Source organism: Salvelinus namaycush, chromosome 3, assembly GCF_016432855.1.
Source record: "Salvelinus namaycush isolate Seneca chromosome 3, SaNama_1.0, whole genome shotgun sequence".
Taxonomy (NCBI): Eukaryota; Metazoa; Chordata; class Actinopteri; order Salmoniformes; family Salmonidae; genus Salvelinus; species Salvelinus namaycush.
In genome coordinates this window covers 14,062,390-14,079,611 of record NC_052309.1, presented here as the reverse complement: position 1 = coordinate 14,079,611, position 17,222 = coordinate 14,062,390, and the positions used below count along the sequence as shown (strand labels likewise).

The following is a 17,222-nucleotide window of genomic DNA, read 5'->3' as shown; positions in this document are numbered from 1 at the left end:
TGCGAAGAAAATATGTAAATATATATATATATATACACGGTACACAACAAGACGAGGACAAAGGACATCTGACTGCTACATTGAGCAACCAGGAAATGGCAAGGCGATTTCTGCATATTAATTGAGAAGTAGGCATTGGTCTGAAGCTTAAAAATAAAGGAAATTCACAAGTACCACAATGCCTACTTTACCCATGCTCTACCAAGGTTTTCCAGCAAATAGCTTTGACCTACTACAGTAGCTATGTTAATCTATTGTACTTCAAACAATGTGTAGACAGGTTGTTTAGGATTCAAACCTTCTCAAACAGCCCGATTCATTCTCTTAGAGGTGCTCCCACAATAAATGTAATTTGTATTGCATACACTCAAAAATATTGGATTCTTCACACCAACACCAATCTCATTCCACTACCTTTTCAATATTTCAGATACGAAAGCAAGCTTTGCTTATATACTTACAAGACCATCAGGCTTGATTGAGTGGGCTGTTTTGTCTTGTAGTAATGTTGTGACTTAAAACTTTCTTTTAGCAATGCATGTCATTGAGAAATGTTTTATTTCAAAACATCTTTATTTTGGTCAGAAGGTGCACAACATAACAGGTACAACATAACAGGACACATATAGAGGTCTGTAGAGCTTGTCTGCACTCCTGATTTCCGTAATCGTTAGCTTACCTGTGTAATATTGACATCATTTTCTCATAAGCTCAGAACCACATGTTTTGCAAACATGGTCCTATTTTTTTATTACTTTGCTGATCAATGGACAGTTCATTACCTCTGTCAAATGAAGATGTAGTCTAAAGTTGTTAGTATTTGCATAAAATATGGTGACGCTACAATATACATTTACAATAGGACTATATCTAAAATACGTACAGCTTAATGAGAATACACACACATTACCGTTCAAAAGTTTGGGGTCACTTAGAAATTTCCCTGTTTTTGAGAGAAAAGCTAATTTTTTGGTCCATTAAAATAACATCAAATTGATCAGAAATACGGTGTAGACATTGTTAATGTTGTAAATGACTATTAGCTGGAAACGGGATGGTGGCCTTCTATCATTCTACAATGTAGAAAACAGTGAAAATAAAGAAAAACCCTTGAATGCATAGATCTGTCAACTTTTGACTGGAACTGTGTGTGTGTGGAAGTAGGAAGTTAACAAACACTTAGGTTTGAGTCATTAAAACTCGTTTTTCAACCACTCCACACATTTCTTGTTAACAAACTATAGTTTTGGCAAGTCGGTTAGGACGTCTACTGTGTGCATGACAAGTAATTTTTCCAACAATTGTTTACAGACAGATTATTTTACTTAATCACAATTCCAGTTGGTCAGAAGTTTACATACAATAAGTTGACTGTGCCTTTAAACAGCTTGGAAAATTCCAGAAAATTATGTCATGGCTTTAGAAGCTTCTGATAGGCCTTAAAATACATCCACAGGTACACCTCCAATTGACTCAAATGATGTCAATTAGCCTATCTTCAAACTCAGTGCCTCTTTGCTTGACATGGGAAAATCAAAAGAAATCAGCCAAGATTTTTGGGGGGGCCTCCACAAGTCTGGTTCATCCTTGGGAGCAATTTCCAAACGCCTGAATGTACCACGTTCATCTGTACAAACAATAGTACGCAAGTATAAAAACCATGGGACCACGCAGCCGTCATACCGCTCAGGAAGGAGACGCGTTCTGTCTCCTAGAGATGAGCATACTTTGGTACGAAAAGTGCAAATCAATCCCAGAACAACAGCAAAGGACCTTGTGAAGATGCTGGAGGAAACAGGTACAAAAGTATCTATATCCACAGTAAAACGAGTCCTATATCGACATAACCTGAAAGGCCGCTCAGTAAGGAAGAAGCCACTGCTCCAAAACCGCCATAAAAAAGCCAGACTACGGTTTGCAACTGCACATGGGGACAAAGATCGTACTTTTTTTTTAGAGAAATGTCCTTCCAGTCGGATGAAACAAAAATATAACTGTTTGGCCATAATGACCATCGTTATGTTTGGAGGAAAAAGGGGGAGGCATTCTTTGACTAACCAAATGACTGTCATTTGCAGTGCTATTGTAAACTACAATCCGGCCTCTGAGAAAAGGTCTGGACCTTAATGGCACAGGTGGTGTGCTTGCATAACTGCAAGGGTTGCTGGTTTAAACCCTGGTCTGCTGCCTCTAAAATCAGTTTGAATAAACTAGATTGCAACAGAGTCTTACATTGTAAAGTATGACTTCCATTCAAATTAAAGTTTTAACTCAAAGCAAAACTGTTTTTAAACTGATTGACTTTTGAAAGTCTTAGCTCAGACTCTGATTGTCAGACTTTTACGGTTTGTTTCTAGCCTAAAGCATTGCAGAGTTATGCATCCTTAAACACTGGTTATCAGGTTATCATTTTCCCAAAGTTTCGTGTTGGCTTTGAACTAATTGTTTTGTTGAAGAATGTGGGATATTCAACATTTAGTTGTGGTGCGCGAATGCCTACACCACTGTTTGGGTATCCTTGGCTAACGTTAGCTAGTTAGCTAACTGGCATTAGGACATGAGCTATCTAAAGTTAGCTGTGTGAAGTAGCTAGCTAAAGTTAGCTGTGTGAAGTAGCTAGCAAGCTAGGTCAGCTGTTGTCTGGCTCTTGTCGCTAGCTAATGACTGAAGTAATCTGCGTAAAAACCTTCCATAACCAAATGTACCTAGCTAGCCAACGTTAGCCCTCATCTGACTGGCCAGACTGGAGTGTAATCAATAGTCCAAACAGTTGCAACTAAAACAAGGGTTTCTATTGGACAAATTCAGATAGGTTTTGCAACAGAATTGGCGAAATGAATACACCCCTGGTATAACGTTTTGATGCTTAGCTAGTTAGCTACAACTGCTGGCAAGCTACCTAGATAATCAAAACAAAAACCACATTCATTGGCTTATCAAATCTGAAAACAGCTCACTAATAACAACCAAACCATTGTTTCATGACGGACAATTATCTGTATGCTACCGGCATGAATATAATAAAGGGAATATAGGGTGCCATCGGGACAATGGTTGCAAAGCTACTGGTAATATACCAAAATTACCACTCTTCAGTAAAAAAAAAATCTATGGCAATCTATCATAACTTTGGTAATTTATACTTGAATAACTTAAATGTATTCACATATAGTATTCATGTTTTATATCTGTGTCCATATAGTCCATGAGTTTCTAGTAGATACACCATAGTTCAAGAGAATAGCCTAATTAATGAAAAAAGCATCTAAATCAACAATTAACTCTGCAACTCTTCCAACTATTGACTTTTCTTCATATTTGCCACCAGTTTGACGGCAAAACATTAACAAATACATAGACATAGTAAAATGTAGACATCCTTAAAAAGGATAATTCATGCTGAAACCCTCATATTGAACAGTATATATTAAGGATAATGTTTTACAGCTTTGTCATCCTATTATAATAATAAGTTCATTACCTGAATGCATCTCTATAGCCTAGGCGTTAACAAAATATTAATACAAATATGATTTGGCCTCTCAGACTACGCCTTGTAGAAAGAGGGTTAATCATGTTAGGTCTGCCAAATGAATGTATCATTGGAAAAAAAATACATCAATCCAGCCAAAGTATAACCTTTCATCATAAAAAAATGCTGTTTATAACATGCACAATTAGAAGCATCAATATATATAGAGCAAGCGTGACTAAATTCGAGCCCAGTAACTTTGCTCGCAGCATCCTCCTTTGATTGTCTCGTCTGGCTGCCACGAAAAGCCCCCACCTGCCGATCTGCACGAAGTGTGTGCGTGCCACTGGCGATGTACTTCGCTGGACATGCTAGCTGTTCTCGGTGGCGCATCATCACTTCATACGCATTCCGTCGTGGTGTTACCGGTTGGCCTACTACTACCTGGTAGTACTGGTAAAATGTAAATTATGAATCGCAAATCACCATACAGCTGACACTTCGATTTCATCAATCATTTTGACTTCAATTTGGTTGTCCAAAATACTATCAGCTTGCACTGCGTCTTTGCTGATGAATGCCCTGATCTCTGGCCAGTCAATTGTTTAAATTACATTGTTTTCCCATCTATTAATCGCTTCTAATACATCAGAAAATGATGCAATAACAATGGATTTAATTTAACTGACTTTGTTTATAATGAGGGACCTCCCACGTTTAACATGGACACATAAATAGTAAGAATTTACGGTGGTTTCAGCCATGACCATATGAGAGAAATTAATTATCTGCATGTGCGAGTGTGTGTTTCACTGTCCAATCCGAGGCTCGAAAATGATCTGAGCGCGTGACCTGAGGCTGTTTGGTCTCTTGGGGATCAACTTGCGAAAGCCTCAAGGGAGAGCGGACAGCCCTTTATAAACAAAGAGCTGCACATATTGGCTAAAAAATATCAGATTTAAAAAATATTTTTAGGATGTCTGGAGAAAAGTGAGTCGGGCATCAGTTAAACAGTAATTCAACTTTGTCCGGCCTCATCTTTAATTATTTAATATATTTTACATGTGATAAGGCCAGAGATAATTAAAGACACCAACATTCTGGTAGTTTACTGGTAAACTTTGAAAGTTTCCAGTAATATACCCTCCATTTGCAACCCTAATTGGGACCAGGGTTGGTTAGGTTAATTTATTAATGTAATCCGTTAGTTACCTGTCCAAAATGTAATCAGTAACTTAACCTGATTATCTCCTTAAGAGGTGCAGGTTAGTAGTTGGCACTGCCACAAAGTCATGAAATTAGATTTTAAACCTAACGATCACCTTAACCACACTGCTAACCCTAAGGCCTAACCTTAATTTAAGAACAAAAAGCTCATTTTTACAACAGACTTAGGCCAATTTTGACCCTGTAGCTAGCCCATCTAGCAGAAATCGCTAATTGGGATGAACATTGAGAGTGAGTCACCCGCTACATTCAGGTTGATCCACACTATCAGTCCCTGCTTCCTGCCAGGCAGGAGAGATAAAGCTTACAGCTGACTTCTTCTCACCAAAGAGTTCACTTCACATCACCACCATGATGGAGAAGCAATGTGTAGAGCGCTGTCGTCAGGGGACAAGTGTTTTCAGAGGGGTTGGGAGAGTGAAAGACAGACTACAGAGTTCTGTCAAAGCTTCAATAAGTCCAATAAGTTCCAAAACATGACCCAGGCTCTTGGACCACCTTGGGATAGAGTGGGCCTGCATGAATGACGGGCCCTACATGAGGTGACCCAGTGAAGGTTAGCAAATTAGCTGGTGATGTAACAAGGTCAACAGAGGTTAACTAAATAAAGAAAACATTTCTGTAATATTTGAAAAATGTGGATGGCAAAGGACATGTTTTATACTTTCTGCACAAGACCTTTGGCCACAATCCACTTACTCTCTAGGTCTTAAAAACGTTTGCAAGTTGAACCCTGTGTACACGAGTGGTTTAGTTTACATTAACCTACTCAGTCAGTGTCCCGGTGTGTGTAAGTACACTACATGGCCAAAAGTGCTCGTCAGTATCTCAATCCAAAATCATGGTCATTAAAATGGAGTTGCCCCCCCTTTGCTGCTATAACAGCCTCCACTATTCTGGGAAGGCTTTCCACTAGATGTAAAATTGCTGCAGTGACTTGCTTCCATTTCATGAAGCTCCCGACGAACAGTTCTTGTGCTGACGTTGCTTCCAAGAGGCAGTTTGGAACTCGATAGTGAGTGTTGCAACCGAGGACAGACTATTTTTACACGCTACGCGCTTCAGCCCTCGGCGGTCCCGTACTGTGAGCTTGTGTGGCCTACCACTTCACGGCTGAGCCGTTGTTGCTCCTAGACGTTTCCTCTTCACAACAACAGTTGACCGGGCAGCTCTAGCAGGGCAGAAATTTGACAAATTGACTTGTTGTAAAGGTGGCATCCTATAACGGTGCCACGTTGAAAGTCACGGAGCTCTTCAGTACGTGCCATTCTACTGCCAATGTTCGTCTATGGCTGTGTGCTCAATTGTGTACACCTGTCAGCAACGGGTGTGGCTGAAATAGCCGAATCCACTCATTAGTCCACATATTTTTGTGTATCACCGTGTTCATGCTGTGTGTGCGTGTACATGTGTGTGGTGCTTGGGTTTTGACTACCTGGAGTGATGATGATGTTTTGGGCGTCTTTGATCATTTCAACAGTTTGGTCCACGTTGACCTCTGTGTGTGTTCCTACGATCTCCATGGGCTTTCCTGACCCAGTGGATGACGTACCGTACCCACCCAGGATCACATTGGCCAGGGAACGGTTCATGGCCTAGCCAGTGGGAGAGAGGAGAAGAAGGGGTGGAAAGAATAAAAAGCTGCTCATTTCTTTTGAGTCAACTGCAGTTTCAATGAACCCAGTTTCCTTCAGGCAGTCAATTATAGCCAGGAAGGCATTTAAGTACAGTTAGAGTTCCTCCTAGTGGAAAATGGTGGAAGCACAGAAAATGCCACTTGCATATTTCAGCATCTTCAAGGTTTACCTGTATAGTCATGGCCTGATGCTCCCTATTTACCTCATACTATCTTATGAGTGACACATCCTACATACAGACAGAAGGAAGGATGATATCCTATAGAATGATGAAAGTATAGAGTCTGTGTGATACTTCTAAAATACAGAGGATGCTTACTTACCACACACATTATGTACGAGAGAATGGCCCCTGAGGAGCCGATGAGGGCGCCTACGATGGTGAGCAGGTTGTTGTTGAGCAGGAAGCCCTCGGCACATAGAGCCCAGCCGGAGTAGCTGTTAAGCACCGTGATGACCACCGGCATGTCTGCACCACCGATGGCTGCTGTCAGAGTCAGGCCCTATGAGAACAAGACCACCGTTAGACTAAAGGTTCATATGGCATTGGGGTTAATAAAGCAAGACATCAATTCGTCATTTCCTTCATATGTTGCTAAATTTAATATATTGCCCATTCAAAAGAAGGTATACAAAGATCATGTTCCACATGAGAGTAGTAGGCCTGGCCATATATAAACACACATGTAAGCATTTTCCTGAATAATTTTGGCATAAACAGTATTATTGAACAGAAAATAGCAAAATCTGATCAGGTAGTAGAAATGTTGTATATTTAACCCCTATCAGATTGCAGTGGGCCTCAGTCCACTCATAAGGCATTTGTCAAAACAAGGAGTTTATTTCAAGGGCTCTCTATATCATCCTAGTGTTACTCTCCAAGATACCGAACTCAGGGAACAGTTATAACCAGAGCCAGCTGCCTAACATTATGTAATGATCCACTCCATAAAAAACCCCAGACTTGAACAGTATCAGATTTCCTTTTAAAGACATTCACGCTCAGGCACAGGTGATTGTTTAGCTACACCTTAATATCAGTCAGAATGATGCGATATTGTATACGTAAAAATGAATATCCACTGATTTATCCAACATCAAAATTCCCTTGTTACTGACGAACCACATGGAGGACTGAGCAGCCAACATTCACAACAGTTTTAACCAGAACCACCTTCTCGCAGCGCTGCTTCAAAACCTAATCATCTTAGTTAACCTTCCATCTATCATCATATTATGGATTGATCCTATGTGTAATGCTTCCAATGAACTCTCCTTCAGGGCCAACAGTTGAGCAGGATCAAGAGGAGAGCACATTTTATGGAAGGATAGCTGAATGAACCTAAGCCTACCTTAAAATGGGCTAAAGCACAGGATCCCAATGGCACAAATAGGTAAGGCTTCCATCCTATTTCTAAAGGTTCAGTTCAAAGGCCTTTGTTTAGCACTAGTCAATCCAGGTTGGTGGATATTAGCCGGGCCATAGATATAGAATTAGTAGAACAGGAAATGCCCTCACACCACAACAATTTCACTGCACCATCATGACTTCAAACATTGATTTGAATGGGGGATGTCCATTCCAGTCGTTCTCTTTCTATGTTTAGGGCAGAGACGGCGTGTAGGTCATACCATGACGGCAGAGAGTGCAGACACAGAGCCCAGGCAGGTGATGCCTGTGGTGTAGCTGGGGTCCAGCATGTAGGGGATCATCAGGCCCACACTGGAGGCCATTAGCCCAGCATTCATAGCATGGCGCCCGGGAAGATGGAGGGGGGCGGAGCTCAGCACACCTGGAGAGAGGAACACAGTAGGCATGGAGATATTGAGCTAAATGCATGTCAGGATTTCACTATGTGCTGTCCATCTAATTTATTATGTACTTCGTTTACGAGTATTCAGCCCCCAACCACAAGACACATACTGTATGGGCTAAAAAGGGAGTGGCTTTTTTTAATCCCTGATCTGATTCAGCCCTGGGCAGGCAGGTACAAATATAGCATAGAAATAAAGTTACCGTTTTTAAATAGATTTTGATTTCAGAGAATAAAATGTATGCCGCTGAGGCTGTTTCACGCTAATTTGAAACTGAATGCATGTTGACAATCAAATTAACAAACGCTTGCACCTAGATTCCACCATCTGTGATACAGGCCACATTTTAAATGTTTAATTACTTCTTTTGTTTTGAATGCCTTTCAAAAGTCCCGCCCAGAAAAAAAAAAAAAAAAAAGTATAGCATGAAATGGCCACTCTTAATCTTTTATCAGAGCAGGTTTTCCAGGTTCCTGTGAGACTGTGGAGTGGGAACGCTCCCTGGGATAATGTGTTCCAGCTTTTGGGAACAAGTGGAAAATGACTGGGGGTGGAGGGGCTAATTAGTGCCAAACAGAGAGGTTCCGCCTGGCCTAGCTTTGAGCAAGAGGGCCTGGGTGGCACAACTGGGCCAGGGGACTGAGGGGGTGATGCAGAGTGAGTTACAGGCCCTCAGGTATCAACCAGACCACTACTGGTCTACTACTAGTAGTACTGGATCAAACCCCAGCTGCCTGGGATAAGATGTGGTGCCCAAGAGCAGCAAATTCCTAAAACTTCAGTAAAATGTCTGTGTGTAATATATATGAATAATAACATTATGGACAAATTAATCAAACCAATGAACCATGATGTTGAATATGTATGAGAAATATAAGTATGATTTTAACTGCCTCATTTGCTGACAGGAAACTTAGGTAAAATTGGAACCTTAACTCATGGTGTGCTTGGCCTAGGACTGCCTAAATTCCTACCCTTTTTCACTAGCAGCTCCCAACAAAAACACCATCCCGCTTCCACCACCCCAATAGCATAGAATTTAAAATGTAATGCATCTTCCCAAATCGCCCTTACTCACCTTGCAGTTTCCCATAAGCTACCAGGGATCCACTAAATGTGACCCCTCCGATGAAGGTGCCCAGGTAGGCGATGATCTTGGTGAGGTTGGCAGACGGGTCGGTAGCAAAGTGAGGGTACTCGATCATGTACTCTGCCACGCAGGTGAGCACTGCAGCCAGACCCACCAGGCTGTGGAAGGCAGCTACCAGCTGGGGGAGGTCGGTGATTTGGATCTTCCTAGCAATACCCAACCCTGGGGGGCAGAGAGGATGACAACCAGTCAACACACACGCACGCAGCAGGGTTTCCACTAAGAAAATTTGGCAGTGGACAATGTGACCGGCAATAATTTGAATTTACCGGACATTCATAATCATTGGGTGCGTAACACATTAGGGCGGTCCAACCACGGTGCTCAAATTCACATAGATTATTGTAATTCATTTTAAGAATAGAAATTAGCCTGTAAAGTTGTAATAAAATAAAGTAGAACGATGTTCTTATACCAACATGACAGGTTTTATTGAAAAGCACAACATTGCCCGTTGCGTCTTCATCCCTGAAATAAATTATAAAAGGAATATAGAAAGGATCCCGCTTTGGACAGAAGGAATCCAACTTTTGTCAGATTTAACTTTTCGTAACAGGTTAAGAGAATTAACGTAGCAGGTTAGGAGAATTAGGTTATGGTTAGGAAAAGGGTTAGGGTTAACTAAAATGCTAAATGTTTTTACTTTTGACATTAATTTGACAAAAGCTGTATCCCTTCTAGTCATGACTGGGCCGGCTTGCTCCACTCCCCATTCCTGCTGCGATCAAAATCACAGCAGTGGAATGGGACACTTGGCGACCACAAAATTAAGAAATTATAAAACTAATGTTGGACAATCAAATTCAATATGTAAATAAACAAAATTAGTTAAGGCTGGTTCATTGAGCGAAAGCTTATTTTACAATGCTCCTGTGAAACGAGGCCCGCACCATGCATTTATGAAAGCACGTTTCCAAATCTCAAATTATATCTCATTCTTTTTACAGTTCTACTGGATGATATTAATAAATGTAATGTTTATTTTTATAGCAATTTGAACTATCGTGGTGTCGTGGCTCATGTCATGTCTGATTTACGTGGCTTATTGATAACTGTTTCCTACTAATAGGCAGTTGGCTGCCTAGTGATTACAACATTGTAACTTTCCGATTTAAATAGTTGACAACAATGTTTCATTTCCAAGAACAACTGAATAAGCTCAACTGACATGAACCAATTGCGCATGATACCAGTGGCGACCCGTCATTCAGGGCTGGTGGGTCAGAGACCCATCTGTTTTGAGCCCCACCTGTTTAGCTAAAATAAATAAATAAAAATAGCTTTTTTGCCTGTTATTTTGGCATTAATAGCTGTCACATATCAGTTTTCAAACAATGTAAAAATAACAATAATAATACAATTGAGTTAATAAAGCCGCACACAAACATGGTCTCTTTGTTGCTTTCTAAGGCAGGTCCATGCAGGTTTTTCAGCCTAGCTCAGTGCTTTCTGTGGTGGTGGGGCAAGCCAGCAGAAAATACGGAGTGTAGGGGTTGGTAATGTTCTCTAGTTGCGCCGTGATTGGCTCAGTGTTGTCACTCATGGGAACACTACATCACTGTAAAATCTACAGGGAGACCTTGAAATTCAGGTTGTTGTTTTTTTTACATTAGAAGTGCCCATCCAAGGCGGCTCAAGGTCATTGGCCACAGATAAAATGACGCCAAATCACATTATATATACACCATAGCTTTGATTGGACTGATCATGCCAACATCATACTTTCAAAATCTTAGCTAGAAATCATGAATCAAGTCGACAATCTACTGGCAAATCCTTCTCAAGCCTTGTCATATATATAGACAAATTATAGATAAAACGTATTGGTGCTCATTGGCCATAAACATTACACAACAAGTTGGAAATCACAAATTCAACAATGAGTGGTTTGGAAGGAATAAGTGGCTAACTGCAAGCGTCGCAAAGCAATCACTAGCCTACTATACAGTTGAGAGGGTGTGTGGTCCAAATCTGGGATTACGGCTCTCTTTTACAAGCTTAAAAGGATAAACATTCACATGCAACACCATGGGCCAGAAAAGGTTGAATACATTGGCCATACTGTCAATCCAGCATGACTTCAGTGAGTTCAAGACACCTGGGAACTCGGGGGAAAAAACTAGCCGACTGGGAAAATATGTTTTGAACGGTCATCCAACTCGGAATCTCTGGCCTGTCTAGAGCTCCGACCTTAAGATCACTGACGTTATGATTCGACCTTGACATTATGACATTTTGTTGCATTACAACCTGTAATTTAAATATATTTTTATTTGGATTTCTGTAATGGACATACACAAAATAGTCCAAATTGGTGAAGTGTAAAAAATAACTTGTTTCAAAAAATTATAAATACATTTTAAAAAAGTGGTGCATGCATATGTATTCACCCCCTTTGCTATGAAGCCCCTAAATAAGATCTGGTGCAACCAATTACCTTCAGAAGTCACATAATTAGTTAAATAAAGTCCACCTGTGTGCAATCTAAGTGTCACATGATCTGTCTGTGTGTATATTTATACACACACACCTGTTCTGAAAGGCCCCAGAGTCTAACACCACCAAGCAAGCGGCATCATGAAGACGAAGGAGCTCTCCAAACAGGTCAGGGAGAAAGTTGCAGAGCAGTACAGATCAGGGTTGGATTATGAAAAAATATCCGAAACATTGAACATCCATTAAATCCATTATTTAAAAAATTGAAAGAATATGGCACCACAACAAACTTGCCAAGAGAGGGCCGCCCACAAAACTCATAGACCAGGCAAGGAGGGCATTAATCAAAGAGGCAACAAAGAGACCAAAGATAACCCTAAAAGGAGCTGCAAAGCTCCACCGTGGAGATGGGAGTATCTGTTGCTGGGCTTTACGGAAGAGTGGCCAGAAAAAAGCATTGCTTAAAGAAAAAAATAAGCAAACACGTGGGAGACTCCACAAACATATGGAAGAAGGTACTCTGGTCAGATGAAACAAAAATGTTGCTTTTGGCCATCAAGGAAAACGCTATGTCTGGTGCAAACACAACACCTCATCACCCTGAGAACACCATCCCCACAGTGAAGCATGGTGGTGGCAGCATCATGCTGTGGGGATATTTTTCATTGGCAGGGACTGGGAAACTGGTCAGAATTGAAGGAATGCTTGATGGAGCTAAATACAGGGAAATTCTTGAGGGAAACCCGTTTCAGTCTTCCAGAGATTTGAGACTGGGACGGAGGTTCACCTTCCAGCAGGACAATGACCCTAAGCATACTGCTAAAGCAACACTCGAGTGGTTTAAGGGGAAACATTTAAATGTCTTGGAATGGCCTAGTCAAAGCCCAGACCTCAATCCAATTGACAATCTGTGGTATGACTTAAAGATTGCTGTACCCCAGCGGAAGCCATCCAACTTGAAGGAGCAGTTTTGTCTTGAAGAATGGGCAAACATCCCAGTAGCTAGATGTGCCAAGCTTATAGAGACATACCCCAAGAGACTTGCAGCTGTAATTGCTGCAACAGATGGCTCTACAAAGTATTAATTTGGGGGGGTGAATAGTTATGTATGCTCAAGTTGTTTTTTTGTCTTATTTGTTGTTTGCTTCACAATAAAAAATATTTTGCATCTTCAAAAGTGGTAGGCATGTTGTGTAAATCAAATGATACAAACCCCCCCCCAAAAAATCAATTTTAATTCCAGGTTGTAAGGCAACAAAATAGGAAAAATGCCGAAGGGGGTGAATACTTTCGCAGCTACTGTATATGCCTCCTTTATTTATCCTACGGTTCTGACTTGGTGTGCAGGGAGAATACTGTAAGAACAGCACATGTTCTGAATTCTGGCGTAGTTCATTTCAAAAGTGCTGACTAAATAGTTATATTGACTACGTCCGTCTTAACTCACTCATTATCTTCATCGAAAGTACGGATAGCCTCTTATCCGCTCATTGTTCCCTTATGCCAAAAAGTATGTACAGGTACATCTCAATTGTCAGTAGAAACCACATTTGTTTAAGCAAGACAGCCATATCATTTTTTTTTTTTTTAAAGGCAGTAAATGAGGCTGAATGAAGTGTTTCGCTGCCAGTCAAGGCTCTGCTGATAGCCGGGTGTAGCAGTGGTAAGGATTCACTCCTAGGTGCTGAAAAAAAAGCTCTGCTGTTGGGACAGCTTTATGTAGGCCTTAACAGTTTGTGGGCACAATTTGTCACAGTTATAGTGCAATTAATGTATTGTTTAGTGTTCAATTTTTTTGTTTTTGAGTTTGCACAACCAAGATTTACATGCTAAAATCACCACTGCAAGATACACATCATTACTCTACTCTAGTCTATCAATCCATTAAAAATATTTATACTATATTTGATTCAGGGGCAGCTTATGTTGATCTTGCCTCAGGCAGCAGCAAATTGCTAGGACCGGGCCTGATGAACACAATAATTTGCCTCTAATTTACTTGCATTTGCAGCAGACCTTGGCCTGCTCAAATTTAAGTCAAAACTGTCCAACTCCCTGGATCAACTTGCGACAGCCTCATTACGTTGTTCTTAATAAAACGCGATCTGAAGGTCATCTTTACTCTGTTTTAGAGAAAGAATCCCCTCTCAGCGGGCACATTAGAAACGTGGATAATCAACTCAATCTTTGCCCAGTTGGGGTACACTTAGCTGTCCTTTATGAGGAGTAAAAATAGAAACACCCAACACTAAGCATCTTGAGGATTTATCCTATGAAGCATATTTGCCTTTGAAGTTGGAGAAAATTGACTGGTATTTCCATCAATGAATAAAAAGTATTATTTTGCAATGCATTTTTCTTCTCCCGGACAATTTGGCCGGCAACAATTTTATTTATCGGCTAAAGGAAACCCTGAACACATGCAGACACACGAGCCAACACACACTAAAGGATTGCTGGGAAATGGGTCGTCCTGAGGCACAGGTGTTGCTGATGAGGGTTGTTTGGGGGAAATTCCTTGTTTGTGAGTGCACCTCTGTGTGTGTGTGTGTGTGTGTGTGTGTGTTCTTCTTGAAGCCCTGCAGACATGGGCGGGGTTAAGGAGCATCTGGAACAGGGCTAGGGTCTGAATCGATGGTTTAGTCTAGGTTCCAGCTTGATTCCAGGAAAAATGTACCATGAAGATGGACGCGGAGCTCCAGAGGTCTGCTGGGTAATACTGGTGATTCAGACATAATGGTGACCATTACCTTGGCACCACTGTAGTACAGCAGTTTGAAGCAGACCACCACATGAGGACTACAGACCGCCACCTGCTGTTAGACAAGATGTTCAGACAGAACACTCAAACATACAAATGGCAGACACATTTAATTTACTGCCACACACTTACCAGCGGTGCCACCCACAGCCATGGCGGCACTCATCTGTGCCAGGAGTTCCGGGGTGGGCTTCAGGAAGCCCAGGGTGGCAGCGATGCCCCCCGCCACCCCCATCATACCCAGGGCATTACCCAGACGGGCAGTGGACTGGTTAGACAGACCAGCCAGGGCTCCCACACAGCACATACCAGAGCCCAGGTACATCATCTACAGAGAAAGGGATAAACACACAGCTGCATGTTCAGGAGGGCACACTATACTATAGCAACAAGTATTTTGCAATTCTAAAATTGGACAAGTCTAGGTAATGCATGCCTGTTTCACTCAAGTTTTCTGCCTACTTAAAGGTGTACTATGCAGAAATGTAAGAACCGGAAGCTTAGAAATAGCACACAAAGAACAGATATACTGCTTCTTAGACTTGCTTTCAATTAAAAATCTATAACACACATTTCTATGTTTATTTGGTCAGGTCGCCCAGAAAGTTACATATTGCAGCTTTAACAACCTACTGAACACAACTACTAACCCCGCCACTGGTTTGAGGGTTAGGTGATGCTCACCTGTTCAATGTTGTAGCCAGCCTGCATGGCAACTCCATAACCCCCAACGAACACCCCAGTGGGCAGTAAGTAGAGGTAGTTGTATTCTGGAGGGTCAGTGGGACGCTTGAACATGTCCAACATCTTCTTGGTGACCAGGAAACCACCTGAGAGAAAGAGAACAAACCCTGTCAAACTCAACCTGGTAGACAACGGTCTGCACATGCGCTCTTTGCAACCGCTTGGCATCTGACCACAAGGCATTACAGAGAGTAGTGGGTACGAACTCCCTGCCATCCAGGACCTCTATACCACGCAGTGTCAGAGGAAGGCACTAAAAATGGTCAAGGACTCCAGCCACACAAGTCAAAGACTGTAATCTCTGCTACCGCACGGCACCAAGTCTAGAACAAGCAGGACCCTTAACAGCTCTACCCCAAGCCATAAGACTTCTAAATGGTTAGTTAACCAAATAGCTACCCGGACTATCTGCATTGACCCTTTTTTATTGACTCATCACATACGCTGCTGCTCCAGTTTATTATCGGTTATTATATTCCTAACTATACAGAGTGTACAAAATATTAAGAACACCTTCCTAATATTAAGTTGCGCACCCCCCTTTTGCCCTCAGAACAGCCTCAATTCATCGGGGCATGGACTCTACAAGGTGTCGAAAGTGTTCCACAGGGATGCTGGCCCATGTTGACTCCCATTGCTTCCCACAGTCGTGTCAAGTTAGCTGGATGTCGATTGGATGGTGGACCTTTCTTGATTCACACAGAAAACGCTTGTGTGAAAAACCCAGCAGCATTGCAGTTCTTGACAAATTCAAACCGGTGCACCTGGAACCCACTACCATACCCCATTCAAAAGGTAGTTAAATATTTTAACTTGCCCATTCACCCTCTGGCACACACACAATCCATGTGTCAATTGTCTCAAGGCTTGAAAATACTTATTTAACTTGTCTCCTCCCCTTCATCTACATTGATTGAAGTGGATTTAACAAGAGACATCAATAAGGGATCATAGCTTTCAACCTGGTCAGTCTCATGGAAAGAGCAGGTGGTCATGTTTTGTCCACTCTGAACGTACATATCTACCTCAAATACCTTGTACCCCTGCACAATAACCTTTGTATATAACCAAGTTATCGGTACTCATTGTGTATTTACTACTACGTGTTCTACTTTTCTATTATTTCTCTATTTTCTTTCTCTGTATTTTTGGGAAAGGCTTGTTAGTAAGCATTTCACTGTTAGTCGACACCTGTTGTTTACGAAGCACGTGACAAATAAAATTTGACTTGAATGCTTCAGGCATAACAGGGTGAAGACTGCAATAAATAATATTTGAAATATTACGCTCTTATTTGAGTAAGTCATTAAAACTACACACAAAAGGTTAATGTAGTAGTCAGGGGTTTTCTTGGTGGAATCTCTCCCGATATAAACGACCAGACGGAACACTTCATTCTGTTGGGGCGGATCACGTTACGTTCCTTTGAGTTCTCTTCAACCCCACTACACCCAGACGGGCTAACATCTGTCCACTTCAGTTGTATGGGCTAATTTTAGCCCAGCCCAGACCTCAATCACTTAAACACACGAATAATAAAAAAATGCAGACTGAGGCTCAGAGTCAATACATTCAGATTCAAGAATGAAACGGGCAGGTATTTAAGAAAAGCATGCGCAGGATTTTTCCATGCTCCCGCTATAAAAACACATGGAAATACAAAAGACTCTGGCTAGAGCCAGAGGAAGAAAAAACTATTCCTCGACCCCTGTCGTATAAGGAGCAGGTAGTCTATAAATTTCAGAGCTAGTTTATGGAAACTAATATTGGAGGGTCATTTTTTGTGTATTCACTTGACAATATAAAACTTGTAGAAGAAGGGGTAGGAAAACAGACGGTGGAATGTCAGTTTTGATGTTAGTTAGGGTTTATGGGTGGCGCGGTAGACCACTAAGAAATGTTGCGTGTGGAATGGAAACCAACTGGACCTTTAAACTGAAATTAAACATCTGCTCTTTAAATAAAACAAATATAAATACA

General features: G+C 41.4%; 1 protein-coding gene across 2 annotated transcripts in view; it reads right to left on the bottom strand.

Moving 5' to 3' along the window:
- LOC120044989 (NAD(P) transhydrogenase, mitochondrial-like) overlaps nt 1-17,222 on the bottom strand; it is a 67,841-nt gene that overhangs the window by 15,577 nt on the left and 35,042 nt on the right. For both annotated transcript variants that reach the window (XM_038989782.1, XM_038989780.1), the window contains 6 exons: nt 15,183-15,328; nt 14,631-14,826; nt 9,230-9,463; nt 7,969-8,129; nt 6,660-6,839; nt 6,135-6,294 (listed from right to left, as the gene is read on the bottom strand). In XM_038989782.1, the coding sequence (XP_038845710.1) occupies nt 6,135-6,294; nt 6,660-6,839; nt 7,969-8,129; nt 9,230-9,463; nt 14,631-14,826; nt 15,183-15,328 (1,077 nt within the window). The remainder of the gene's footprint in view (nt 1-6,134; nt 6,295-6,659; nt 6,840-7,968; nt 8,130-9,229; nt 9,464-14,630; nt 14,827-15,182; nt 15,329-17,222) is intronic.